Source organism: Poecilia latipinna, unplaced genomic scaffold (genome assembly GCF_001443285.1).
Source record: "Poecilia latipinna isolate Pla-1442-1.1 unplaced genomic scaffold, P_latipinna-1.0 Scaffold1367, whole genome shotgun sequence".
NCBI lineage: Eukaryota > Metazoa > Chordata > Actinopteri > Cyprinodontiformes > Poeciliidae > Poecilia > Poecilia latipinna.
Window position 1 is genome coordinate 119,990 of NW_015113983.1, and position 27,877 is coordinate 147,866.

The following is a 27,877-nucleotide window of genomic DNA, read 5'->3' on the forward strand; positions in this document are numbered from 1 at the left end:
TTTTTTTTGTGAGATATTTTATAGATATATATATATATATATATATATATATATATATATATATATATATATATATATATATATATATATATATATATTAATAACTTCACATTTTTCTTCACCAATTTATCCATCCATCCATCCATTTTCTGTCCACTCTTGTCCCTTAGTGGGTCGGGAGGTGCTGGTTCCTCTCCAGCTATCGTTCCAGACGAGAGGCGGGGTCACCCTGGACAGGTCACCAGTCTGTTGCAGGGCAACACAGAGACACACCCACACACACACCCACACACACACACACACACACACACACACGCACACACGCACGCACGCACACACACACACACACACACACACACACACACACACACACACCTAGGGGCAATTTGGAGAGGCCAGTTAACCTGACAGTCATGTTTTTGGACAGTGGGAGGAAACCAACTCAACGTCCGGTTGCCATTTTGACTGTTTGACTCCAGATCAACTCTGTTCCACCATCTTGGTTTGGGCGCACAGCATGATTAGTCCGGTGGTTCTTAGTCCAGGTTTCTCTAATTCAACCAGTTTAACAGAGATGCTGGTCTCTTGGTCCTCTGGCTGCTCGTCGGGTTTATATTCTCGTATCGGCGCCTGTGGGGTCCATTTTGCTGAAGTGCTGCCTGATCTCTGCTGTTTCGTTCTGGGTAGTCTAAGCTCTTTGAGATCTGTCGATCCTTTCTTCTTCACACTTTGCAGGGTTTTAAAGAAATGTTGAAAGCTCAGTGTGAGACGCCTTCGTGCTGAGAGTTTTAGCTTGATCCACTACAGAAAACACTTTGAACTACTTCACTGACTCTCCACTTTTTTTATCTTTCATGTCTAAAATCAGGACATGCAGGCATTACTGTACAGATAATATGCCTTTCATAACAGCACAAGCTTTTATCCCTCTCTTTCATCTCTGTAAATGACAGCATTCTGTTTAAATGAGGATTTATTAGTCCCTCTGCCTTCACTGTTCCCGCCACAGACTCAGCAGAACTGTGTCTTTTGTTGCCCGTTTTGCAGCGAGTGATGGATCCCCACTAAGCAGAAGAGAAATGAGACATGAGTGACTTCTGTTGCTTCTTGTTGCTGGCTAGTTTGAAGGAGCTGAGTGGGGGAGGAGCCCAAATCGGAGCTAGGTCCATCCAGGCGCTTTGCACAACTGAATGGTTGCCATGGAGATTAAAGGTTTTCTCAAACATCCATGAAAGAGTTAAGGAAACACTCCAGGTTTGTTTTGGTGAGAGAAGAGCATAAAAACATGATTGAAAAGTTTTTAAGGAATTTATTAAAATTTTAGTTAAATCAAGGTTAAATGACTTTTTTTATAATTTAGTAAATGAAAAGACAGATTTTAAGGGTTGTGAGTCTCTCAGTCTCGCTGTGCGTCGTTACTGAGCCACCCAGACTTTATCTCTCTGCTTGCTTTCATTTTCCATCTCTTCAGGAAAATGTAAGATTTGTTCTGCAGGCTGGAACAGATTTTTATTTTTTAGCCTACGTTCTCCACCTTCTGTATTACATCAATTAAAGCTAAAATCAATTGGGAGAAACAGACCAGCAGCTCCTTCCTCGTGGCTGATATCAATAAAATCACAATCCTCACATGGGGCAGCTTTAGTTCGCTGCGATTCCTTCAAGGACATTAAGATGTGATTGGTTCTGTGGCTTCCTGTAGACTCTACATGTCCTAACAGAATTAGTTCAGGGCTGTCTGGACACAAAGCATCAAGCTGTCAGGACTTTATCGTCTTCCCTTGAGCCGCGGTTAGACTTTGACAAGTTTAGAGCCTCGCTGGAAGCAAAATATCATTATCTCCTCTGTTTCTGTGTGTGACATGTTTTGAAATTGAATCATTCACACAGGCTGACATAAACAGACCAATTTATCAAATTTACGCCCACTGATGGTGAATGGACAACAGGAATTTAATGGGAAACATGGAAAGGAAAAACATTTTGTGCTTTTCTGAAGTATCAAGTGGTTGTTTTTCTTTTTTAGAAAAAAAAACACCCTTAAAACGGTAGCAGAAAAATGAGAGCAATCAAGTGCACACCCCCTAGCATGAGGCTAGAAGCTGAATGTTGGATAACATGACATTTTAATTAAAATATGAAACTTTTTCATGTTGTAGATAAATTACATTTCTTTTCCTTTTCCACATATTTTCCTTTTAGTTCTGTTTGAGCTTGTAGCTTTGGATATTTATATGCAGTTGTGAATGAAGGAAGATGATCACAAGGTAGTTATGAAAGCTGCTGAAAGTTGCCGAAGAGTTATATTACACACCTGATTATTTAACAGCCTGGTGTAGAACATCTACTGTTCATCTAAAAGATGCAGATTTATTGGGTGATTAGGAGAAATCACCCAATAAGGTCTTGTAGAGGCGTAGCTACAAGATCTATCAAACCGGCTCCCTAACCAGGTTTTTAAAAGCGCTCTGTATCCGAGTCTAGCTGTAATTAATCATGACGGTGAAATAACCACATATGGTGAACTAAGAAACCTAAATATTTATATGCAAAGAAATTGAAACAATTCAAGCGAAACCAGAAATATTCATAAAAGTGAACTAACAATCAGTCGGGTCGTTCTGTGAAGTGGAGACAGGATTTCAAGAAAAAGAGAAAATTAATTCTCACACTGCGAAATGTCAGATTAAAGTGAAATTAGATCTGGCACTGAGAACAAAAAGCTGCGGCTCGCAGGGAGACTCAGTGACCTGAATTACATCAAATAATGATGCAATTTGTGTTTTAAATATATGATATTGAATAAAACATCTCACACAGTTCATTTGTAAATGCAAATGTGTCTTTGCAAGGCTTCTTGGCTTTTAAAGCTGTATTTTTTAAGGCTTTAGTGTTTTAGCTCTCATTGTGGTCCAGTAGTTTTGGGCTGTACGCAGACTGTCTCTGTTTAAATGTTTTGCATTTGAGAATAATCCTTCTGGATTTGAAATGATCTGTTGGACAGAGTATTGGGGCCAAGCTGCAAACTGTCAAAACAGCTACTTTTACAGAGCTGACTTTAGCAGCACATGGCTAAAAAAAATTAATTGTCAAAGAAATTTTACAAAGAAAAAACAGAGAACCATGCTCATGAAATGAAACCTTCAAATAGGGATTGTTGAAACCTTCAAAAGACTAAAAGCTGAGTGCCGTCTGAAAGCATCAGACGGGGAAGATGACAGCATGAAGTTTCTCTGCAATAAAGCTGTCAAGAGTCTCCTAGAGTCTGAGAAGGAGCATAAAATCAGAAGCGTCTGGATGTTGGGATGGAGAGTTAAAAACAGAAAGACATTCAAAGCACTTCAGGCTGATGTGAAGCAAGACGAAGTCGTGTTTTCTAGTCCTATCAAAGACTGAAAAGGACCATAAGGAGACAAAACACCAAAACAAAACACGACTGGAATCACTGCACTGGAGTGAATGAAGGCTTTCTGCTGGCTCTAAAGCTGTTTGGTACGGAGGTAATTCAGTCGACGAATTAAACTAAAACTCTGAGAAGGCCTCAAAAAACAAAATACTTTATCCAGAGTCAGAAAAGTTACAGAAAAGTTCAGGTGCAGCCTGACGGAGTTGATCTTGGCAGGTCTTCTCTAAATACTGTTAGCTGAAATACTGAAAGGTGAAGCGAATCACAGTGCAGGTCCTGAAACAGCAGAAAGTCTGCAGTGTAGTTATCTAACATTTACTGGAGTTTTGTTTATTTTTCTAATTGCTTTATTGTTTTATTTGTATCCAAATTGGTGCAAAATTTCAACACATTTCATCACATGATTCCCAGCAGCAGTTTGGGCACCACAGGCCTCCACATCCTCATCACAAAGCTGGAGTTTTTTCATCATGGATGGATGTAGCCTGAGCGCTGCTGCCGTTTCCACCCTGCTGTTCAGACACAACTCTCTCTCTCCTCTTTATCTCAAACACCAAGTGTGTTTTCCCCTGAAGAAAACTGAAGCACCTCTGTTCAGTGCTGAGTGTTTTAAACATGAGTAAAAAAGACAGAAGTCAGGCTGACCGCAGAACCGCCGACGTTTAATAAAATTAGAAGTAAAACTTTTAATGTTGTCCTTTTTTTACTGACAGAAAAACAAACTGGAGATTGAATTTTTTGCTCATTTATTGTGTTGAACTTTTGTCAAACATTTTCCAGGCTGCTGTTTCTGTCTCAAACCCAACCTGAAACGGTGTGATGTCTTTCAGCAGCAGTGAAAAGACGTCACACCGAGTCTGACCTCGCTCCACTGCCTTCCAGTTTAGCTGTGAATTATTTCCAGGTTCTTTTCTTCATTCTCTCTCTGAACTGATGCAACGACTCGCTGACCTTCTGTCAGCAGGTCAGATGGTTTAAAAGTGTGAAGCTCTGGAGGATTGAAAACGTTTCAGGCAGCGTCCATCACTAACTGTTTTAAATTCTCTCTTTTATCTCTTAGCCAATTTTTTATTGTTTTGTGTAAATTTGTTTCTTCTGTCTTCAAATATTTGTTTTAAAATGACCGTACCGTAAAACACAACTTCCTTTGGTAGTGATTTATAAATAAACTGATATTATAACTTGTTCAGTGGAGAAATTTATCTAATTTATTTACTAATCATTTATCGTCATTTGTGTCAAAGTTTCATCACTGATAATTAACTGCCAAACCGAAACTTGGTTTATGTTTGAGAAAGTCACATTTTCTTGTGGCAGCAGGTCAGTCGTGGTTTTCTGGTCTGGATGTTTCTAACCCTTGGCTGAACGTCTGTCCAGGTTACGCTCCGGTCACAGGGATGTGCCACCCGGTCCGGAGCTGCACGCTCAACCACGAAGACGGCTTCTCGTCTGCGTTCGTCGTGGCCCATGAGACCGGACACGTGTGAGTTCACCTTGGTATTTCTGAGCGCAGAAACGCCATCAGAGCCGTTTTCTGATTGGCTGCCAGTTTAATTCATCAGGCTGGAAATGGAAAAGTTTCTGACCAGAAAAGAACAAAGGAGCTGAAAAAACAAAAGAACTGTGGGAATAAAATAAAATTTAATGTAATATAAGAACTTATTACATTACATAAAAAATATTTTTACTATGCTTTACTTTTTTTATCTTCTCTTACTTCAGTAAGTCTGGATTTTCTACTCAGACTCAGACACACACCTGCAGCTTCTGCCAAAGCTTCTTAAGTTTCTTTATTGAAAGAAACTAATTTGGAAAAATTTTCTTTTGCCTGACTTTATTTTTTGTTACTTATTGTGAGTTATCCACTTTATATTTTGGTGCATCTGATGATGTAATTCTTAATTATCAAATGATTTATAATTTGATCAGTTGCTCAGTACTTGAGTAGATCTTTTTTTTTTACCAAATACTTTTTTACTTTTGAGTTAAATTAAGTTGAAGTAGTGCTGCTCCTACTTTGGAGCAGTTTTTTGGTTTCTCTTCCGGCTCTGCTGAACGGAGATGATTGGTGACGACTGGAAGCATTTGGCCCGCTCCGCAGGTCCAGCTGGACGCAGAGCATGTGGATGTCAGGATTTAGGAGATAACAGATTGTAATCTGGATTAGAGCGTCCATGTGGGGACGGCTTTGAGGAGCGTCCTTGTTCCAGGTGTTCCAGTTCAGCAGATCCAAACGGCGTCGGCTGCGACGCTTCGTCCCACCGGCAGCAGAACCGGCGTTCAGCGGGCGTTTAAAGCAGCTGAAACATCGAGGTTAAAAGTTAGGAACAGTTTAAATGGAGTGGATGCAGATGGAGGCTTTGTGTTTTTCTTTGTATGAGGTTTTCAATCAATCAAGTTTGTTTCCAGGTGGTTCAAGGTGCTTCACATAATGAACACAAAGTTATGAAGGAAACAGCAGACAGCCAACAGTTGAACAAACATTAGTGTCTTCCCCAAAATTAGATTTTCAATGACAAACTTGTATAAATAAAAATGTTTAGGTAAAAAATAGGTGTTTTTCTTTTACGATCCATGTTTTTCTAGAGTTTCGTGTTTCGCTTATTTATCTTCATTTCAGTGTGATGGTAATATCCAGAGAGTTTTACTCAAAAACAGACTTAGTCACTAATTAAAGTGGCTTAAATCCAGCTAAAGGTTTTCTCATTTCTGTTGGCAGGTAAAACCAATAGTGACTCTGAATGTTTTATTTACAAATATTACATGTTCATTTGCTGTTTAGCAGGTAAAATGAAAAGATTTCACAGTAAAATTATTTCACATTTTTAACTAAAATAAATTGTGGCCCTTCATGTTTTCAACCTGCCGGTTTTGGCCCTCAGTGAAAAACGTTTGGACTTTCAGCAGTTCCACAAACCTTCAATCTTTCTTAGTTTGCAGCTTGTAAAACATAGATTTTATCCTCTGGTCAGTTATAAAACAAGTCAGACTTTTATTAGATGTCACCAGAATAATTCAGTTCTAGAAATAAAAACTAAATAAAAACCAAAGTCTTCCTCCTGGGTGGACGAGCGAGGCGATCTTGAACGGTGTCACCGCGGTGATTTCATCACAAACGGGGAGAAACGCTCTCAGCAGCTGAATCATCCTTCAGACTCTGTCGACTGACCTTCACACGTCCTTGAACCCTCTGGAAATAGAAAACAGTGAATTGCTTGAGGAGACCTTTAACATTCCAGCAGTGATTGAATGTGGAAGCTGCAGCCTTTACATGGCTGTAAATGCCAGCTGCACTTGTTAGCGTTTCCTGGCCACAGCTTTCGTATCGATTACTTGTGTTGCTAGGTAACGCTTTATGTACCATCCTGTGTACAGATTCAATGTGAGCAGTCAGACTTTCTTACTATTATTAAGTCATTTTGAGCAGAGATTTGAAGGTTTCTGTCGTTTTTTTGGACATTGACACCGTAAGTCTCAAGTAAAGTTTGTATCACATTTCAAGGAGCTTAACGTCATAAAAACACAAAGTCACAGAACATATAGTCAACCAGCAAACGTTATATTTTGCCATCATTATGCATAAAATGTTGGTCAATGTTCCATTTATTATGGTTCCAAAGCAGGTGAACAGGTTTCCACTGTTAAAGGAACTCAGTGTTTCGGCTGTTTTGCAGTTTTCTGGACGTTTGTTCCAGATTAGTGGAGATTAAAAACTAAAAGCTGCTTCTCCAAGAATCAAAGTGCAGAACAAATAAAGAACAAGAACTGAAGAAAAAGAACATAATAAATAGTCTCAGTTCTATTTATTTTATGCAGATGACATATTTGAAGGTTTTCAACTAATAGATTTTAGGGAATCAAGTTATTTGCGCTATGCTGTTATATTCATTTACTTCTCATAGATTTTATTAACTGGGATTCTGTGCAATATTTAGAAGTACAAAATTACATAGAACTCATTGCTTTATATTTTTTAAGTCTTTAGTGTAAAGAAGAACTGAGGATACGATCAATCTGAAGTTGGTTTTGTTTTTATGCTTTTAGGAGGATCCAGCATCAGTTTTACTGATTTTTCTTTTCCGTTGTGTTTGGTGTTTTAGCTCCTGATGGTTATATTGTTACTTATATATAATGTTTAAAAATTATTTTAAAAAAATGTTAAATAAATGTGAATTAAAGGACAGCTGACTGTTGCAGAAGGACATGAGGAACACCAAACTCAACAGAAATTTAATTTTAAGGTTTATCTTATGCTTTGAGACGCCACTGGTTTAGAAACCAAACAAATTAATGATTCTTCAGAAAATGATCATATACTGCAAAGAAAGAGTCCAAAGAGAAACGTTAGGCCCTCAGAAAGTCTGAAAAACAACGGAGCAGTTCAGCGTCAAAAGATTTCATGAAATTCTGTCTAATGTTAAACAAATTAGAAACATTTTCACACAGTAACACCTTCAGCTGAAGCACAGATTCTATGATTTCTGATTTTTTTCTCATTAATCAGGTCTAAGAGTGTTACTGTGCAAAGCACAACGAGCTACATTAGTGATGAACATGTGGGATGATTCAGAGGATCAGAAGAAGCTTTTTGAACTCGTCGTCTTATTTCGTCTGCAGTGTCGGTAAATAAGTCGACCTGGTTTCAGGGTTTTCCCTCCTCAGGCGTTTCTCTCCAGGCAATCAACAAGCTTCTGGAATGTCATCCACCTGAGGAGCAGTATTTTTATTTTGCCTCAGGTTGTTGTTATTCTGCCATTTATTAATCAGCAGAACGCAGAAATTTAATCTAGGTAGCTATTTTTAATGGTATTTAAATTATTAAAGAAGGAAATGAAAAGAAGAAATAATTATTCATTTGCACCGTGTGAAGACATAAAAGCTTCAGTTGTTGAAGTTCATGTATGATTACATAATTATGTGAAATTCTCCCAAGGTGTCATTTATTCAAATTTAGCAGCTCACCCTTAATAAAATGTTCTGTCGTTTGAAAAGGTGAACTGGATGTAATCTCTACCAGTCGCTTTTGATCAGTTTCCCAATAATAACTCAAGATTACAGAGAATTTATTTTACTTTGAGGTGGGAGAGAACTGGTACGGGAGCTGAGAGCGGACATTTTTACTTTTACTGATGGCTTTCTTGAGATAACGAGTTAAATTTAGACATTTTGAGAAAACTGGATGTTTGTCATTATGTGAAGAAAACCATCTGAAAAACAATAAAACCAGTTCACTGCCTCCATGTTCAAACCAGACTGGGTCGCGCCAAATTCAGAGAAACGATCTTGGTGTCGGTGCATCACAACGCTTTTTATTTTTTTATTGCTGCTTCTCTTTCCATCCAGGATCTTCTCTCTTCACTGGGATTATTTTGCACCTCGGCCTTAAATAACTTGCAGTGGGAGGATTTTTTTATCTGTTGTTCAGAAGATGACCTGGAGTCAGGACTCCAATGCTAACAGCTAGCATTAACAGCGTTTCAGTTCATCACTGTTTCGGTTCAAACCTGGGCCAGCGCCGCTCGGTATGGACCCGTCTTATTCTTCCTCTTCCCAAACATTTAGCTGCCGGAAGCACATCCTCCTCTAACAGGAATGACCTACATTTCTGCCTTTTTCTCTGGATTTCTCTATTTCTAGTGGAGGAAAATTAGGACTCACAAAGTCAGCAGAGGAAACAAAATTCAACAAGATTCAGAACCAGAATTCATTCTGATAAATCGCTGTTAGGATAAAACTTGCCTTTTTCACACACTCGTTTGATGCAAACCCCTAAAAACATTGAAATGTTCTGACTTAGAGAAGCAACATATGTTCACGACTTTGATGCTTTGAGGAGGAGTTTATCAAAAGCAGCCATCAAAGTCTGCAGAACATTGAGTTAAAGTTTATGTCTGATGTAATTCATTTGTGAAGCAGGACAGATGTAGCGAGCTGAATATGGGATCATTTCTCATCCAAAGTTTTGTTTTGTTGTATTAAAGCAGCAGCGTTTCAAACCTCTTAGTGCTGATTATAAGTTAAAAACACAAACATTTGGTGTCCAGATGCCATCAGTCACAGAAAAACCGATTTCTACTCACCCATTCAGTGTTTTTTCAGTAATTGTTCATGAATTGTGGCAAGCATGAGCAACTTTCAGTGTTTACCTGGGTTGCATTTTGAGAAAGTTTTTGATTCCAAAGGTCGTTGAAAAGACCAAGAGGAAAACTGTGCTGATCGAGGGATGAAATCTGTGCTGTGGTAATAATAGATTTAAATGTCAGTTTACTAGTGAAAAGGTCGGATGGCCTCAGTCCCTCAGGGAGAGTTTCTTATCTAATATGTCGACCTTACTTCAGACAACATAAGATGTGGTTCAGTTTGCTCATGTCGGCTTTAGGGAAAAACAAAAGAAACATTCTTGTTGGAGAAATGTTATAAACCGAGTGCAGTTCCTTTATGTTTCTGGTTTAATTGATGACAAGTCAGGTTTTTCTCACTGACACTGATTTCTGTTTCTTTTTGACAGCTGACCAAACTAAGTCAGAAATTCAGATTTTACTTCTCTTTTAACTGGTTTCAACACATAAAACTCATTTATTGAAACTTTGTAATTCAGCAAAATGTGGTGCATGTTTCCTGATGGTAGTTTTGAATCCAAATGAAAGGAGGACATTAAAATACCTTTCACTAAACTGAGGACTTTGAAACATAAAAAACAGAAGATCAAATACTGAAGAATCAGTTTTTGATCTCAGAGCTAATCAGGAGAAAATGGTCAATTTCAGTCTCGATTTCTGGCCAATTAATGCGTCTTATAAGCGACCAAATTAATCTTATGAAAACCATTTGGTTTGGGAGCCTTTCGGTGCTGGAATGATTCATATGTGGGTTAGAAACCAGAGATCCGGCTGGAACCTGGGAGCAGTGATGAAATCGGACCTGAACCTCAGTTCCTCTGATAAAAACCTGTTTAGAGCTGCTTTTCATTCATAACTGGAATGTTTCAGAATTGGTTACTTTGTCATGTTTTTATGGTGTAAAGCATTTTGAACTGCCTTGTTGCTCAAATGTGCTAAACTAATAAACTCGACTTTACTTTTGCAGCCAAAACAGTTAAATAAAACGACTGTGAAGCTCCACTTTAAAAGCCGACTGGTTGGAAACAAAGACAACTTATCTTAACACTTTTACACAGTTTAAAATGGAGTCGACACAAAACTTTGTCACAAATTTCCTGGAAAGTCTCGATCTCCCCTGAATCAAATCATTTGGTAGTAACCCACATCTCCCATCGTCGGCCCCGAGGCGGCGCAGTAACAGCTGTTTGTGAAACTCATCTCCCATGTGTGACCTTGTCCTCCTCCGCCGCTGCAGGCTGGGCATGGAGCACGACGGCCAGGGAAACCGCTGCGGGGACGAGACGGCGATGGGCAGCGTCATGGCGCCGCTGGTGCAGGCGGCCTTCCATCGGTACCACTGGTCCATGTGCAGCGGACAGGAGCTGAAGAGATACATCCAGTGAGTTCAGCTTTCAGCTCTGAATATAAACACGTGAAGAGAAGGAAACATTACCAGAGCGTCTCCTACGACACACACCGCCTCTCCTTTGGCTCTTTTACATCCATAAATATTTAATATTTTTGTTGCAGCGCCCAGAGGAAATAAAGCGTTTTTACTCACTCACTGAATTAAACAATATATAACATATAGACTTCTTTGAGTAAAACAGGAGCAAAGATTTGTTAAATTCTGAGTTTTCTGTATTATAACTGATAAACAAATTCCACCTGTTACTGTATAAGTTAATCTATTTCATGAATTTTATCACAAAGTGAAACATATTTTATAGATTAATTACACAGATGGATGAACCAACCTTAATTTTGTTACACCATAAACAGATAGTGGGACAAAAACTGAATATAAATGTTCTGTTATCTTTTTAAATGTCAGCTTGTATCCAAACCTCAACAGTTTCTGTTTATCTCTCATCGTCGTTCATAATTTAAAACGGGAACCAGATTCCTGGCATCTGCTCATGAATAAAAATAAACTCTGGATGTTGAGGTTTACATGTTTCTGGACTCACAGGATTAATTTGTCTTAAAAACATAACAGCAGATATCGGTGACAGTAGGCCATCAATCACAGTGTAATCCTGACCAGTCTGCACCTTTTTCATGCAAAACAGACAAAAACATGAAATTCTTCACGCCCCGTTTTGGAGCTGTTGATGTAACATGCATCATTTATTTTTGGGACGGTTTAATGTTGAAAAAACAACTTTAGCTTCCTGAAAGCTCACCTGCCAACATAAGTAGCTTTGCAGCAGTTTATTGTGTATTAATGTTACAACATTTATGATGCCACAGCAAATTTTCTGTTTTTGCATTTAAGATCAGAATACCCAGCCTAGAACTCATTTTCCTTTTTTACTTTCTGCTGGTTTCTGGTAATTATACGAGTTAATAAACTTGTATAATTCACTCACCCACTCTTCCTATTCATCCTGTTCGTATCCCACCCATTCACACAACGGACATCTCTTACTGACATCTCTTTATGGGAGATGTTTGTATAAAAAATGGCCTTTTAAAGAGCCGGGTGTGCATACTTATTATAACACGTGAAAACCGTTTGCAGTGAAAAACTGAGACTATTAAAGAGGCCAGTCTCTGGTGTAATTCACCATAAGGTTATATGCTGAGCGACAGAACACACACACACACACACACACACACACACACACACCCCGCTGTGCTTTTCTCAGAATATGTGTCAGCAGCTATTTTAACTGATAACAACAGGTTAGAGTTTTGTAAAATTGCCCCCCTGGCTTCATGTATTTACTTGTAAATATTCATTATTCTCCCATTTAAAAAACACAAATAAAACCTTAAACTTTAATTGAGCTAACTGTGCAGTCTAATTAATGAATCCCATTTTAATTTAAAATACAGAAAATTTTCCATCACAAAAACCCTTTTTGCTGCTAAATTATAGAATAAATAGACATATGAGCTCAACTACAGAGATATTTATTGTTTTTAATTCATTCACCCATCAGATTGGTGCAAAGTGCTGCTTACCCATTCAGCTCCTCGTCATTCATGGAGCTTCTTTGGAAATGTGGATGCTAACATTAGCATTAGCATCTCTGCTACATGTTATCATTGAGATGCTATCTTAGGTTGGAACAGCTTTGCTGGTAGGCTAACTCCTTTTAGCCCAACTTGAACATAGCAATAGTCTTCTCCAGCGTCCCATCAGATCGATTTTCAAAGCAGAGATTAATCCAACAGAAGCGGCTTCGTCGCCCGTCACTGTTAGCGGATGTAGCTTGTGCGTTAGATTTACTGGCGTACCAGAAACACAATCAAAAGGTTCCACACAGGACTCCATATTGAACCTGTAATCTCAGGTTTCTGACCTCCCTGAAGCACAGCCTTGTTTCATTTCCTTACAGAACCTATGACTGTTTGCTGGACGACCCTTTCAAACACGACTGGCCTCAGCTTCCTGAACTCCCCGGCATCAACTACTCCATGGATGAGCAATGCCGATTCGACTTCGGAGTGGGATACAAGATCTGCACCTCGGTGAGTCAATCCCTGAAGCTGTCCGCCTGCCCACAGAGTATATTCACCATCCCAAAACCATGTACTAACTGCCAGGATACAAACCGAGACCAAGACAAGACCAGAGACCCATTCTATATGATACAAGAAAATGGGAAAAAATAAAAACCACTTGGATACTCGGAGGAATGTCATTATTAATTCAAGCTATTCTTTGTTCTGCATCACAGTCAAACTATGCCGTAATGTGAAGTCATCCAGCGTACAGGAACCCAGAAACCTGTTGAGAAAGTTGTTACTATGGAAACGTGTTTAAAAACTAAGTTATTCAGGTCCCGTCCGTCACTTTTAGACTCATTGCAATAAGTTAACATTACGTGCTAAACCTTAAATGTTTGCCTTACATAAGAAAGGCTACTAATTGTAGCAAAACTCTACAATTAGTACTGTTTTGCTACTAATTGTCAACACTAACAACTAGATAACAAGGTCAGGAGAAAATTTTAATTTAAAAAATAAATAAGAAGGAAAGGGAAGTAGGTCAGCTATGCTAGCTTGACTTTGACAACCTTAACATGTAGATGTGCTGCAGAATTCACAATGTTTCAGCTCAAACAAAAAAACGTGACACACTGTTGTTGCGCAACACCCCCCCCCCTTCTCTCTCTCTCTCTCTACTTCCCCTTGTCAGAGGAGGGAGATGTGCTACCAGCTCTCCGTCTAACGGGTGAATTGAGTTTCCTAAATCTGCCGAGATTTACCCTACCCAGAACTGAAGTAAACTCTGTTTAAGCTGGGTGCGAGAAAGACTAGCCTGGTTTCTAACGACCTCCATCCAGATGTCCCACCCTTTTTCACTCTGTGAATTAGCCAGATAGAGCAGCCCAGAATCAGCTAGTTTCACAGAGCACACCTGTTAACGGTCGCTCTTTCTCTTATTACAACTTGCACTTGTTACTGAACCAGGTTGGTTTTAGTGACTCGGGCACACACACGCACACACACACACACACACACACACACACACACACACACACACACACACACATCAACTCTCTGACAGATCATCGGTAGAGCAGGTTTTTAATTAATTGGCCATCGTTGTGTTCAGACGATCACTAATTAATAATCACAAAAGTAAACATCAAACCTGAAAACATAAAACTGCGGCAGATTAAATGTTTTGTTCTTTCTGCGTTAAATGTTTGTGTGTTTGTTGGTGTTGAATCCTGATGCATTAGTGGAGCTGTTGTCAGTCAGTTGCTATGGCAACGGCTACGTGTAGCATAGTCGACAGAGGATAAAGAAAAATACAATTGGTTCTGAGTTGTTCTTGCAGACGGGTAGTTGGGCGCAGTTTCAGCCGTCTCTGAAAGCAAATCACACGTCACTGTTTGGTTTCTAATGGATTTTCACAGATTTAGTTTTTATGATTTATTACTGACATCTTGTTCCGCTCCCAGATAAACCCCAGCGCTTACAAAAACACGTAATTAGCAGTGAGTCACGTTATTGCTTAGATTTGAATCGATACATTTTGCATCTAATGAAAGCAGGGATATTAGCAAGTTGAACAATATTGTAGTAGTTTAGTGATATTTCTACAGTTGAAGTGTTGAAATAAATCCAGTCTCTTCGACCAAAACTGGTCTCAGAGTCCTGCAACTCTGAGTGGCGTTGCATCAAAAGGAGGAAAGATGGGCTCTGTTGAGGATTCAGTCTCTGCTTTGAGAGAAATGAAATATTTTCCTCTTCAGACCTTTATTTTATGCCTTAAAAATGGCAGCAGAGACGATCCGGAGTTCCAGAAAGTCCTGCAGGAGCTTTCCGATGACAGCCTTCAGAGACTCTGACATCTAGATGTGAGCAGACTCAGGAGCAAAACTGGACGTGTTGGCAAGCAGCTGATGTGGTCATCTGCTCATTTCACCATGTCTCCGCCTGGCAGGCCGCGGACAGCGTGCCACTCAGCCTGTCACTGTTTACTGTCATCACGTCGTTTGGGTGGCGACGCTCGTTAGGCGCTGGTGTAACTTTAATTACTTATTTTCCTCAATTTTAGTAACTTTTTTTGTAATATTGGGAGTTCATAAAGTTTTCTCGTTTTAGACGTTTCAAAAGCTGGGAAGTGATTTCAGTTTCTTTTCATGGAAACGTTTTTCCTTCTGCTGTAAAATAAATTAACCTTACGCTGCACATCTGATGATGACTTTTATTGCGCCTTCTGAGCCTTGGTTGTGTTTTAATTTGAAGCTTCTTTCAGTGTTTCGGGTTTCCTAGCAGGTTGAAATCATGACCAGTGGTGATTTTCAGACCTCGGGGTGTTTTCTCTTTCCTAGTTATTTTGGAGGAATGCATTTGTTCGGGGTCTGAACCGAAACCTGGAGGGTGAGTGACTGAGATCGTGATTTGATGACTAACTGTTTGAGGTTAGATTTAGGCTGACATCGCTGTTGAATCATGTCAGATCGAATGTATGCCTTCAGTCGGTCCGCTCCTGCACTTAACTGGATCTTTTTGTGCATCTCATCCAAACCTTCATGGTGAATTTGAGCTCCTACCATCTGGACAGAGAGTCAGGAAGCCTTAATGCAGAACCAACAGACGGAAAAACAGGTTTATTATTCAGGCAGTTATTCTGACACATTTAAAATGTGATTGCTTTGTCTCTTTGGTCTAATCATTTTTAATTGGAGTTTCATTTACTGTTTGTGCCAATCGTATATAACCAAGTTAAAACCATAAAATACACAGAAACAAAGAAACGTTCCCTGTAGGGCTGGGCAGCTCCAGGCCGGGAGGGCCGGTCTCCTGCAACTTATAGATGTGTCTCTACTTCATCACACGCGAGTCAAATAATGAGGTCGTTAGCAGGACTCTGGAGAACCTGACTGCACTGAGGAGGAGATTCAGCTGTTGGATTCAGGTGTGTTGGACCAGGGAGCTGCAGGACTCCGGCCCTCCAGGACCAGGACTGCCCACTCCTGCTGTAGGGACAGTAATGAAGTGATGGAGTATTTGGGCCAAATTAAGTTCTGCCAAAAATGTCTGAAATTTTTAGATTAATTTCACATCTTTACAAAAAAAACAACTTTGTTGAAAAGATATAAATTTGCCTGAAAAAGATTGAAGTTCCCCATAGTTAAAACTTGTAAGCGTCATTGTGAGACCAAAAACTCAGAAGGTTTTATAGATTATAAAGTTATTTTCAGCATAAAATAGGTGGAAGTCCTCTAAGATTGAAATATTAAACTTCGGAAATGCAAATCTGAATGTTTTTCCAAAGACCAGAACTCCATTCTGCTGATCAATAATCAATTTGGCTGTTATTGTTTATTTAAACCACATCTACAGTCAGTTAAATACCAGCCAGGCTTGTCAACACTGACTGATGTTACTTACCTTTTTATGTATTTATTTATTGGAAAATGTCCTGTGATTTATTTGAACAAAAGCTCAAAGTTTTGTCCTAATGCAGTTTTTCCTCGTGGTTTTTCCAGCAGACGTTTGGTTTTAAATGTTGATGGAGGCTATCATTTATTTTCTTGTGAATCGCACCATCTGTTATATTGGAAGCTGAGATTTTTTCTGAGTAACAACAGATGGAAAACAGCTTTAGGCTTTAGGTATTTACATATTCATTAATATGCACTGTACATGCTAAATAAATTATAAAAATAAAAGTAAAACTGGATCTCGTTGGGATCATTTGTCCCATTTCAATTCCCTCTACAACTGACTTTTGTTGTGATTTGCCTAGTTTTGAATGAAAACTGTAAAAACAGTAAATAAGCACATATTTACTCTCCTCACAAAAACATGTAAAAATTAATGTGACTTTCATCATAAAGGGAAAAAATCCAAAGAGATTTTGTTGCTGTAGCAGAAGTGCAGCCTGGAGCTCTTGGAGAATCTGAGAATATATTGAATTTCAAATGTCAGAAATCAAGAATTCAGGTTAAGCAGAACAATTTCTAGATAACTTTAAGAGGTGCAAACTATGTCACAAAACGACACATCGTCTTTAAATGTGGTTAGTAAATAACAGATTAATTTCTGAACATGTGGAAAATGAGACGTTGTGAGGCAGAAAGTCAGAAAACAGAATTTAATCAGAATCACTGAACATACGTTAAGCTGCCATGTCAGCCTGTGTCTGATTCAGTCTGTTCGTCTGGTTCATTGCTCTCTCCGCTGCTCCTGCGTTCCTGGTTTGATTTTTCATTTGTGTTTTTCGTGAAAGCTGATGATTCATGCCGTCCTCCAGCGGCGAGCCGTTCTGACATAAAGGACTGCTGGCAGCCAATCAGGGCCGCCGGCGCCTAACAGGATGTCAGCGCTGAACGTCCTGTCCAGCTTTGGTCTCCAAAAGGATCCCATTGTTTCGCAGTCTAGTTCTGCATCTGTTTGACATCTTCTCCATTTTGATTTTACTCTGTAAACTTCTTCTCGTTCACATTTAAAAGCGCTTTTCCCTACGAAGGAGTACAAGAGCCATCGGAAAGAATAAAATACAGCCACGTTACATTTCTGACAAGAAACTCAGCAACTTCTAGGTTAACTTCACATATTTAAAGAGAAAAAATGTAGATATTCTGTCAGTTTGCAAAAACAAGTAACATTTTATGAAATTAAAACTGTCTGAGATTGTAAATATCTTCCAAAGTTTGGATGTGAGATCTGGGATCCTTTCTGTCAGAATGACATATTATTAGTGTTAAGATCCGTGTTTTTGTGTGTTTATTTTTGAGTTTTCTGTGTTCAGTCCTGTTTCCTTGTGTGTCTCTGTCCTGTCCTCCCCGCTGATTGCTCCCCAGGTGTGTCTCATTCCCTTAATTACCCCGTGTGTATTTAAACCCACCTGTTGTCTGTGTTCCTTGTCGGATCCTCGTCGTGTGTGCCGTCGTATGTATTGTGGTTTGTGTTTGTTCCGTCTAGTCCGTTTGACAGTTGCTACCGGTATTTAGCTGCGTGCTTGTTCCTGCCGTGCTGCCTGCCTTGGACTGTTTGGGTGCTTATTCATCATTAAACCTTCATCATCACCATAACCTGGGTCTCAGCGTCTCTCCTCACCACCAACAACCTCACACCTTATGACAATTAGTACTTTAAAAAAAAAAGTCTTGATCTACCAGCTAAACTTTTAAAATATCCAGATTCACATCTCAGAAATTTAGCTCTTCAACTTCTGGCATTTTGTTCCTGCATATTTCTTAGTTGTAATTTTGTAAATTCATCATTTTAACCAATTATCAACTTTTTCTTGCAAATTTACAACTTTCCCACTTCAGAGAATATCCACGTTTTTTCTTTTGAATATGTGAAATTAATCTGAAAAATGTTGTCATGAACGAACACATTTCCACCAGAAAACTAAGAATAATTTCACATATTTGAAAGAATAAAAGACATAGATATTCCCTGGGCATCAATTTAACTATTTACAATATTAAAACTAGGATATTCTGTAAGATTATAAAGTCAGATATGTGTAAGAAAAAAAACACACATGTGGAAAATGTATATATACCAAAATGCAGGTGTTGATCTGGGCTGTTTCCTGGGTCCAGTCTGTCATTAAGGTGAAAAATCCCAAATACCTGCAGATCCCAACGGCCTCCGGATGATAAAGTTCACTCCCAACTACAAACTTGTTCATAAAGTCTCCTACCAAAGAGTTGCTCAGTGTCCCTTAAAGAATCCTCTCTAATTAATCTGATAATCTGCTCTGATCCCTGAAATATGGCAGCTACATCTGCAGAAAATCTCAAGATTAAGATCCAAGCAGAGAGAAACTTCTTCATCCTCCATTATTGTTGCTGCGTCGTTGTTCAGATAAAGAGAAATTCACCTGAAAGTCCTGCTGACGTTTGCCATATATTAGTGGCTTTAATTAGAGCTTTAACCTGGTTTAATTAAAAAAGTAAAACACACAAAAAGCTTCTTCCATTGGCAGATTATTTTACTTATTACAAGACATTTTCCCAAATTATAAGTGAAATAATCTGCCAATGAATTAAGTACTTTTTCATGAATATTAAGGAAGTATTGACATAAAACAACTTAGCTTTGTCTCATTTCAAATGCACTGATATTTACACTAGAAACTAGATAAAAATAAGGAAGATTTTGTGTTTTTGCAGCGTTTTTTTAATGCATTTAAAATAAACTGCATTTGTTTGAATTAAAAAATTTGGGTTATTATTGCTGATAATTACTAAAGAAATCTCCTGACATGACCTTTTGTTTCTTTCTTTCCCTGTGTTTTAGTTTCGGACGTTTGACCCGTGCAAACAGCTTTGGTGCAGTCACCCTGACAACCCGTACTTCTGCAAAACCAAAAAGGGCCCGCCTCTGGACGGGACCGAGTGCGCTCCAGGAAAAGTAAGATCCGCTTACTGGGAGGCTTCAATGGGAGGTTTGGCAAAAATATTTCTAATTCATCCTGCAAGTTTTTTCCCCTCTAATCCACAAGAGAGCAGGTGAGCCGCAGCGCTCATCCAGCAGGAAGCGAATCCTGAGTCTGGGTTTGTGCTGAGCAGTGAGGCAACCTGGAAAACGATGTCTGCACTATATGAGCCAGGTTTGCTGAAATCAGGCTCCATTGTCTTGACTAAGTTGAAAAGAATCCTTCAAAAACACGTTTTTATAAATTTTACTATTTAATTATTAACAACAAAGGGAATAGTTAGGATCAATTATGTCTGAGTGCAGCAGCATGGCGCTTTACCCAGGGATTCAGAGGGAATAAAAAATGATGCACCAGCTGCAAAGCGGCAGGCGAGTTCAAACTCACAAAGATTAGAAACATAAAAAAAACTAGATACATTTACAACATATTAAAAAATACTGGAAAATGCTAAAAATTACACATGTGCAACTGAACAGGATTTAAAAACTGTGTTGAGCCAAACCTGACTTTAGTTCATCGCTCTGGAAAAAACTTAAAATGTATAATTGATCCATTTTCTGTAGCTCCATAAGAGAGAGGTCTATATCCAGCAGTCAGTGGGCTGCAGGCAGGAGGCAGCGCAACAGGTTGCCAAGTCATTACAGAGCAACGTAGAAACATAAAGTATAAACACACACACACACACACACACACACACACACCTACCTATCAGTTATTTAGAGCGGCCAGTGAACTTAACATGAATGTTTTTAGAGTGTGGGAGGAACTCTGAGAAAACCCACACATTTACTGCAAACTCCATGTATAATTCAAACATAATTCATTCTTGTTGCACGGCAACAGGCAACACTAACTACACTGTAAAAATATTTCAGTTGTACTTTAAGTAAAAAAAAAACATCTTGCAAGTTTTATATTTTAAACTTAAATGTGTGAGTTTGTGACAGATAAATGCACAGTGGTAAATTGTGTTAACTCTTTTATTCATTTTGTCAAATGTCCAAGAGTTGAGCACTGAAGAACAAACTATTTCCCATGATCGACCTTTTGAGAAAAACAGCAGCAATGAACGGAAACAATTAAAAGTCTAACTTTTGTGCAAAAACACCAAATTTGACTAAGTGTTTTGCTTTTTTTCTAGTGCAAATGTCCTGTACACTTAAAATTAAACAAAACTAACTTACAACAAACTTTTCAATGAGAAATAGGAGCTTGTGTTTAGTCAATAATTCCTTAATATAGATAAAAAGTGCTAGTTCTACTGGCAGAATATTTTTTCACTTATAATGCGACAAAAATGTCTTGTGTGGAAAAAAATGCGACGAATTTAAGGAATTATTGACTTAAAATGTTTTCCTCTTGATGAAAAGCTACTTGTAAGTTAGATTAGTCATATTTTGAGTATTATGATATTTTTCATTAAAACGATACGATATTTGGTGTTTTGCAGCATAAAATCAATCAGTGTTTTGCTAATGACAGTTTGAAATCACTTGTCTCATACTGTCGAGCGTTTTAGCTCTGAAATGTCGTGAAGAGTTGCTTGTGTTTTATTTCTTGCTGAGGACATAAATGTGTGATCTTACTGTAGCGTGCCTCATGTTTTCTGCCGCCTCTCTGTCGTCGTGTTTAGTGGTGCTACAAAGGTCACTGCATGTGGAAGAACCCCAACCAGCTGAAGGTGGACGGCGCCTGGGGCTCCTGGAGTAAATTCGGCTCCTGCTCTCGGTCCTGTGGAACCGGCGTTCGCTTCCGGACGCGCCAGTGCAACAACCCGGCGTAAGTAACGGGACGCAGGCAGCGTCAGACCTCAGAGAAGATTACTTGACATGAAAAACCAGAGCTAATCTGTGTAAGCATTTAGTCCTTAAAGAAGTTCTGCTTCTTAGTTTGTTTTCAGTCGGTGTAAAAATCTTCAGCTGCAGAAACTGACCGGATTAGAGATGAGCTTCTGTAACAAATAGTGATTTATTCTGATCCTTATATGTTAAACGTTTACTGCTATTTAAAAAGATAAATTAAAAAGTTGAAGTAAGCAGCAGAATTAAAAAAATGAAAGAGGAATAAACAACTTCGTAGAGTTCTTAATTAAAGCTGAATTCCTTACGGACTCATTCGTCCTCTGCAGTGAAACCAGAGCTGATGAGACAGTCGGGGTAAATAGAGTCTTTATGCAAAGATTTGCATAATGAGTTCAGTGAAGATTAATTCCTGTGTGACTAATGTTGGCATTTTGTTATTAAAGAATCACAAATGTTCCATTTCTGCACTTTAAACCTGAAAGGGAGAATTAATTTAAGCCATGATGTCAGATGAGTTTTCTGCTTTTGAACTTAATTACAAGAGAAAAAGAAGAAGACATCTTTGTTTTGGTTGTCAGAAGATAATCGGGCTAATATTCGTCTCTCACTGTGCTGTAGACAAACTTTTCCTTTTTGGTCTCAGATGTCCAAAAGACTTTTTTGCAGAGCATTAAACTGCATAATTAAAGTTTTATCTATTTTGTGTTACCTTGTGAGACATGATGAACAGAAAAGAAGAAAACGACAGGAAGTAGTTTGTCACGCCATGTTTTTACGCATGAACAAACTTATTCAGGTGTGATTTTAATCGTGTTTCTTATCAGCAGAATATTGACCAAGTCGTATTGGGCAGCTTCTGACTGGTGAAGGAAATCTGCAATCAAACATGTTTATTGTCCTTTTAAATGGAGACAGCAACAGCTGTGCACCAACTTCCTGTTCCATGTACTTTAAGTGACACAGCGCCCCCAGAGGTGAGGTGCAGTACTGCTCTGCCTCACCCCAGACTACTTTCTTATATTTGAACAGGTAACAAGCAAATTTACCATAAAAATTTAAATCACACAGAAATAAATGTATTTAACAATGAAGTGGACAAACTGATCATCTCTTCTGATTTTACTTGACATGACTGTGGCTGTCCAGTGACTGTCCTCACTGGTTTCTAGCAGAAACTGAAAGAAAAGGTGATTTCATCTGGCTGGTCTCGCTGCTCTTCATTGGCTTAAAATGCTTTTGATGATCTGTACCCATTTCTTATTACATATTTTGAACTTTTGAGTTGAAAGATGGCGACTTTTCTCTCTCTTAGCATGACTTTTCACTAGTGGTGGTCATCTCAGTCACATTTGAATATCAACACTGAAGTGATCCAAAGCGCTTCAGGGGAAGCATTTTTCTCTCTTTGTATTTCAAATAACAATTTGTTTTCCCACCAATCCCTCTGATGCTGATCCATCTCCCTCCCACAGACCCTCCAACGCCGGCCAGGACTGTCCTGGAGTCAACTACGAGTACCAGCTGTGCAACACAAACGAATGCCCCAAGCACTTTGAAGATTTCCGAGCCCAGCAGTGCCACGATCGCAACTCCAACTTTGAGTTCCAGAATGCCAAACACCACTGGCTGCCGTATGAGCACCCCGACGGTAAGCCAGGGAAACCGGCAGCCTGCTGCTGCAGCGGGATGAAAATCAACGGTTTGGTGATGTGGCTTCAGGCTGAACCGAGGGGATCATTCACCGCCTTGTAAATAGTGTTTATAGCTGCACTTTGATAAAGAATATGTCTTTACATGTTTGTTAAAAATGCCAGGAATCGTCCATCCTGAGCTGCTATAACCTTCTGAAGAAACGCACCATTCACAGAGTAACTAGTTACATTTACTCAGTTATATTTTCTTGAGTAACTTTAAAAAAATAATTTTATCATGAATTATTTTTACTCTTGAGTAACATTTCTGGATTTTCTACCCACCAAATGAAAATCCTGTTTTAACCAAAAATTCACCAGACTCAGACACACACCTGCAGCTTTTGTTAAAGTTTTATAAGTTTTTATTGAAAGAAATTAATTTAGAAATATTTATTTTGCCTGATTTTATTTTACCAAAATTTCCATTTAACTTTATATTTTGATTATGTAATTTCTAAATATTAAATGATTGATAGTCTGATCAGTTACTCATTACTTGTTTAGACTTTTTACCAAATACTTTTTAAATTTTACTTGAGTAAAAATATGTTGAAGTAGTGCTACTCTTACTTAAAAACAGTTTTTAGATACTTTACCGAACTCTGACAACTAAAAACAACCAATCAGAGCCAGGAGGCGGGTCTTAGTGCTGTCAATCATACTTGTTTATGCGCTACTAAATGTGCTAATGGTGGAGAAACAACTTTGGCTCACCTGAGATGAAGCAGAGAGCCAGAATGAGATTGTTATCAACACATACACAAGCATGATTGACAGCATTAAGACCCTCCTCTTGGCTCTGATTGGTTGTTTTTATGCATTTCGTCAGAGAAGGAGATCGATCTTTTCACAGATTATCTTTCTTATGTTATTCTGTCATAGTGACAGTTTTACCAAATAAGTAAAAGACCTTTTAGTTTTTATAAAGGTTACGTACCGCAGCTTCAAACTTTATAGCAGTTTGTTCTATTATCACCACCAGGTACAATGCATTGTTCTAAAATTTAATGCGGGAGACCATAGAGTGGAGGATGATTGAGAAGAGGAAGGATTCAGGTTTACTGTTTGGTGCATCAGAGTCAGTAAAAATCGGCTTTTTGTTTCATTTCCATCTATGAATCTTTAGACAGCCGAAGTTTTGCAGGATGACAAATATTATCAGGTTTTGTTTGTGACCACATATATCGTTTTACATGTAGTTTACATAATTTTTTCTCATGTTCTCTATAAAACTATCTTTATATTGAAATAAAATTATCTGAATTCTGAAAACAATCAGTGGCGCTTTTAAGTAGCAATTAAAAATAGCTGAATATCATATACATTCTACCTTCTTTTATAGATTATTTTGAAAAAAATATATTAATCACGTTCGCACAGTTTACAGTTATGCATTGCTTTGTGTAGGTCTGACTCATAAAATCCCCCAAATTACAAATTTGAGTTCTGTTGTTGACAAAGCATCACAACACAGGCAGAAACACTTTGACAAAGTGAGACAATGTATTCTCCAAACACATTGTACTTTTTCTTCAATGTTTTTCACATTTTCACTGCTTGTTCTGCTTTGTACAATTTAGAGCCATCTTTAAAATTCACCCTTTGCTTCAGGATGATGATCCCTGTTTTGCTGCTGCATCACACATAATTGTCTATTTCGTAGCAGAAAATGTTTTTATCAGACTCCACTTTATGGAGCTCTTTACACCTGCAATGGTCTGGAGAAGCAAAGCTTCTTAACAAATAATGCAGTTTAATCCACTGAGGGAGTGGAAGGGAAGCAGGTGGAAAAGTGAAAGTCCACAGAAAACTGGGGGCTTTGAGAAATCTGTGCACAATTTAACAAAAAGAGGATAAAGAAAAGTTTAAGACGATCCAGATTTTTGTCAGTCAGTTCAAGGTTTGGAGAACCTGTTGGGTTTAGATATTCTTAAATTGTTTTTTATTTATTTGTTTTAAATGTCTTAAAATGTTGCAGATGGAGTTTTAGGACCATTGATGATTAAAAATAAAATCTGACCGAAGATTAAATAGAAAATATGCAGATGCATCTCCTAAATTTCTCTTCTTTTTTTTAATAGAGATTTATTTGACATAAATAAATACATATATGTAAAGTGCCACACATATATGGTGTGGCACTTTACATCAATAAACAAAGAAAAAGAAACATAAAATGTTTAATTAATTAATATATTTACTACCTGCTGTTTTTAATCTAGGTAAACTTTTGAGTTTCTTTTTTTCTGGCTTTACGATTTCTAAATATATATGAAATTTATGCCTTTAAATATGGAAAAATTTAATTTTTTTATGGTTTTCTTTTAAATATGGGAAATTAATCTTAAAATTTAGCAAAAATGTACTCTCCTGTGACCAATTATTATTTTTTATTTTAGTTGTAATACCCCCATGTCGTACCAACACGATCATGTATTTTCACCATAAACTCCATCAGTTGTTTGTGTTTTATTGGTTTATATGATTATTTTCAGATCTCTTCATGCTTCAGTTCAACACTGTGGTGTTTGGCTGTTTGAAAGGATCAATATGACACAATTTCATGCCACTGCTGTGTCAAATCTACATTATATTAAGTGGAAATGGGTTTATTTTCTATGTGGCTCCTGACACAATATGTCGTCTTATTATGTGTCTGGCAGGTCATCTTGTCGACTTGACTATCAAATTATCTTTTATTCCCACATCAGATGGGTTAGAAATTGGATAATAACTTCCAATTTTGTCTGGCATCTGCTTTTGTGATATTTAAAACATATTTATTTGGAGTTATCTTATTGAGATTGGATCCAAAGAAGCAATAACTGCACAAGCAATCTAGGAAAATAATAATATTGAAAACATTTAGCACACTTAGCTTACAGTAAGTTGTATTTTCTAGATAAGTGCTAAATTATTTGGCTGTTTTGCAAACTTTCAGTTGACCTCTGTGTGGAATATTTGGTATCAACTAAAATTAGCGCTTTAGCATTAGCTTCCTCTAACCACTCTGTTGGTGTTGTGCTCTAGTGTTAGCAGTGCTAATGTTTATGATTAGTTCTTTAGGGTTAGCACAACTAACTCTGCAGTTAGCCTTTCCCACCGCAGCTGCATGAAAACACTCTTCAGGTGAATCCAGGTTTCCTTGGATTCTTTTTGTAATTAAAAATAAATTGGCATTGGACATTTACTGCACAGTCACTCCTGCTACCCAGTTTATATGAATGCTAGCCATGTAGTTGCTGCAGCAATCACTCAATATTAGCATCAGCATTACATAAGCTTTTGCTGAACTACTCACCTCTACATGTTAAATGCTCAAAGTGGCAGAGAAATATGACCTTATATTTAATTAATTTCATTATTAGCTATTTGATAACTCGCTGGGATCCAGTGTTTGTGTGTAGAGAGCATTTAAACTTATTAATTAATTAATTTGTTCATAATACTTCATAGACAGGACAGTCTCTCCAGGTACTCCGGTTTCCTCCCACAGTCCAAAAACATGACTGTCAGGTAAATTGGCCTCTCCAAATTCTCCCGAGGTGTGAGTGTGTCCTGTGTGTCTCTGTGTTGCCCTGCAACAGACTGGCGACCTGTCCAGGGTGACCCCACCTCTCGCCCGAAACGTTAGCTGGAGAGGAACCAGCAACCCTCCTGACCCCACTAGGGACAAGGGTGTAGAGAAGATGGATGGATGGATGGATGGATGGAGATGGATGGATGGATGGATGGATGGAGGGATGGATGGATGGATGGATGGATGGATGGATATGACAGAACTTGTTGTTTGACAACATGGACTTTATTTTAACATGTAGGACATTTTTAACCCTACTGTGACACAGATTCACAGTAACCTGACATTTATTTGATCTATGTGGAAAACCGAACAACATGGAGAAAGCATCAGCTCCACACTGAAAGGCACCAGTTCAAACGAGAAGAAAACAGAAGCAGCCATTTTCTCATCAAAGCCCTGCAGATTTCATGGGAGTAAAATCGTACAAGTAGGAGAGAAAGATTTCAAGTTAATCTCTGGTGTCTGATTGGCGATGCAGGCGAAAGTGAGCCACAGAAACTTACTGATGCTGCCATGGCAACCTTTGACTGCAGCTGCACAAAGCCCAGCTGCATTTAGGCTTTCACAGCTCACGTTTCTGTCACCGCTGCTAAAAACTGCTGCTGATGCAGTTATCCACATTTTGATTTACACATGACAACAGTTTCTGATTCACATCATAAAAAAACGAAATCTTACCAAGCATTCTGGCCCAGTTATAGTCCAAATATCACTTGGAATAAGACAAAACTAACTTACAAGCAACATTTTAGCATTTATAGTAACCCGTTTTAAGTTAATAATTACTTAATATTGATATAAAAATCCACTTGTAACATGGAAAAATATATTATGATTGAAATAATGGAACTAGAACTTTTTCGTCAATATTAAGGAATTATTTACTTAAAACAAGCTACTATAAATGCTGAAAAGTTGCTTGTAAGTTAGTTTTGTCTTATTTCAAAACCACTAAGATTTTTCCACGAGAAACTGGACTAAAAATACTTGGTAACATTTTGTGTTTTTGGAGTGAAGCGTTTTAAAAATTGAAAAATCAGCACAAAATGGAAAAGTCTTTAAAAGAGATTGTTTAGAAATTGAGTTGGTATTAAATTGTAAATATCTAGCAAATAATTCCCAACACAAAAATATTCCATTCAGAAATAGTTGGACCTTCTGATTACAACTAAATCCATCTAAAATCGATGCAGTGTGTTTTATTTTTTCATTACTGGCTCTGACTAACAGCAACCATGTTAAAGCTAAAGTTAGGTTTCTCTACTTTCAAGAGTAATAAGATATTTGAAACTAGACCAAAAATGCTCGATAGGATGTTGAGTTTTTGCAGTGCAGTAGTTTTATTTAACCAGCGTCTCTTAATGTCACTAACAAATAAACTGTGATCACTTTTAGCTCAGATATTTGTTTTATTATCTGG

At 38.1% G+C, this 27,877-nt stretch overlaps 1 protein-coding gene across 4 annotated transcripts in view; it reads left to right on the forward strand.

Annotated features, from left to right (window-relative positions):
• The window catches only part of adamts3 (ADAM metallopeptidase with thrombospondin type 1 motif, 3), a 131,583-nt gene that overhangs the window by 91,816 nt on the left and 11,890 nt on the right, over positions 1-27,877 (forward strand). For 3 of the 4 annotated variants that reach the window (XM_015056233.1, XM_015056234.1, XM_015056235.1), the window contains exons 8-13: positions 4,784-4,889; positions 10,763-10,906; positions 12,855-12,987; positions 19,237-19,350; positions 21,012-21,157; positions 22,653-22,828. In XM_015056233.1, coding sequence (XP_014911719.1) covers positions 4,784-4,889; positions 10,763-10,906; positions 12,855-12,987; positions 19,237-19,350; positions 21,012-21,157; positions 22,653-22,828 — 819 coding nt within the window. Of the gene's footprint in view, positions 1-4,783; positions 4,890-10,762; positions 10,907-12,854; positions 12,988-19,236; positions 19,351-21,011; positions 21,158-22,007; positions 22,176-22,652; positions 22,829-27,877 lie in introns of those variants that run through there. The other variant, XM_015056236.1, reaches the window with a different exon arrangement.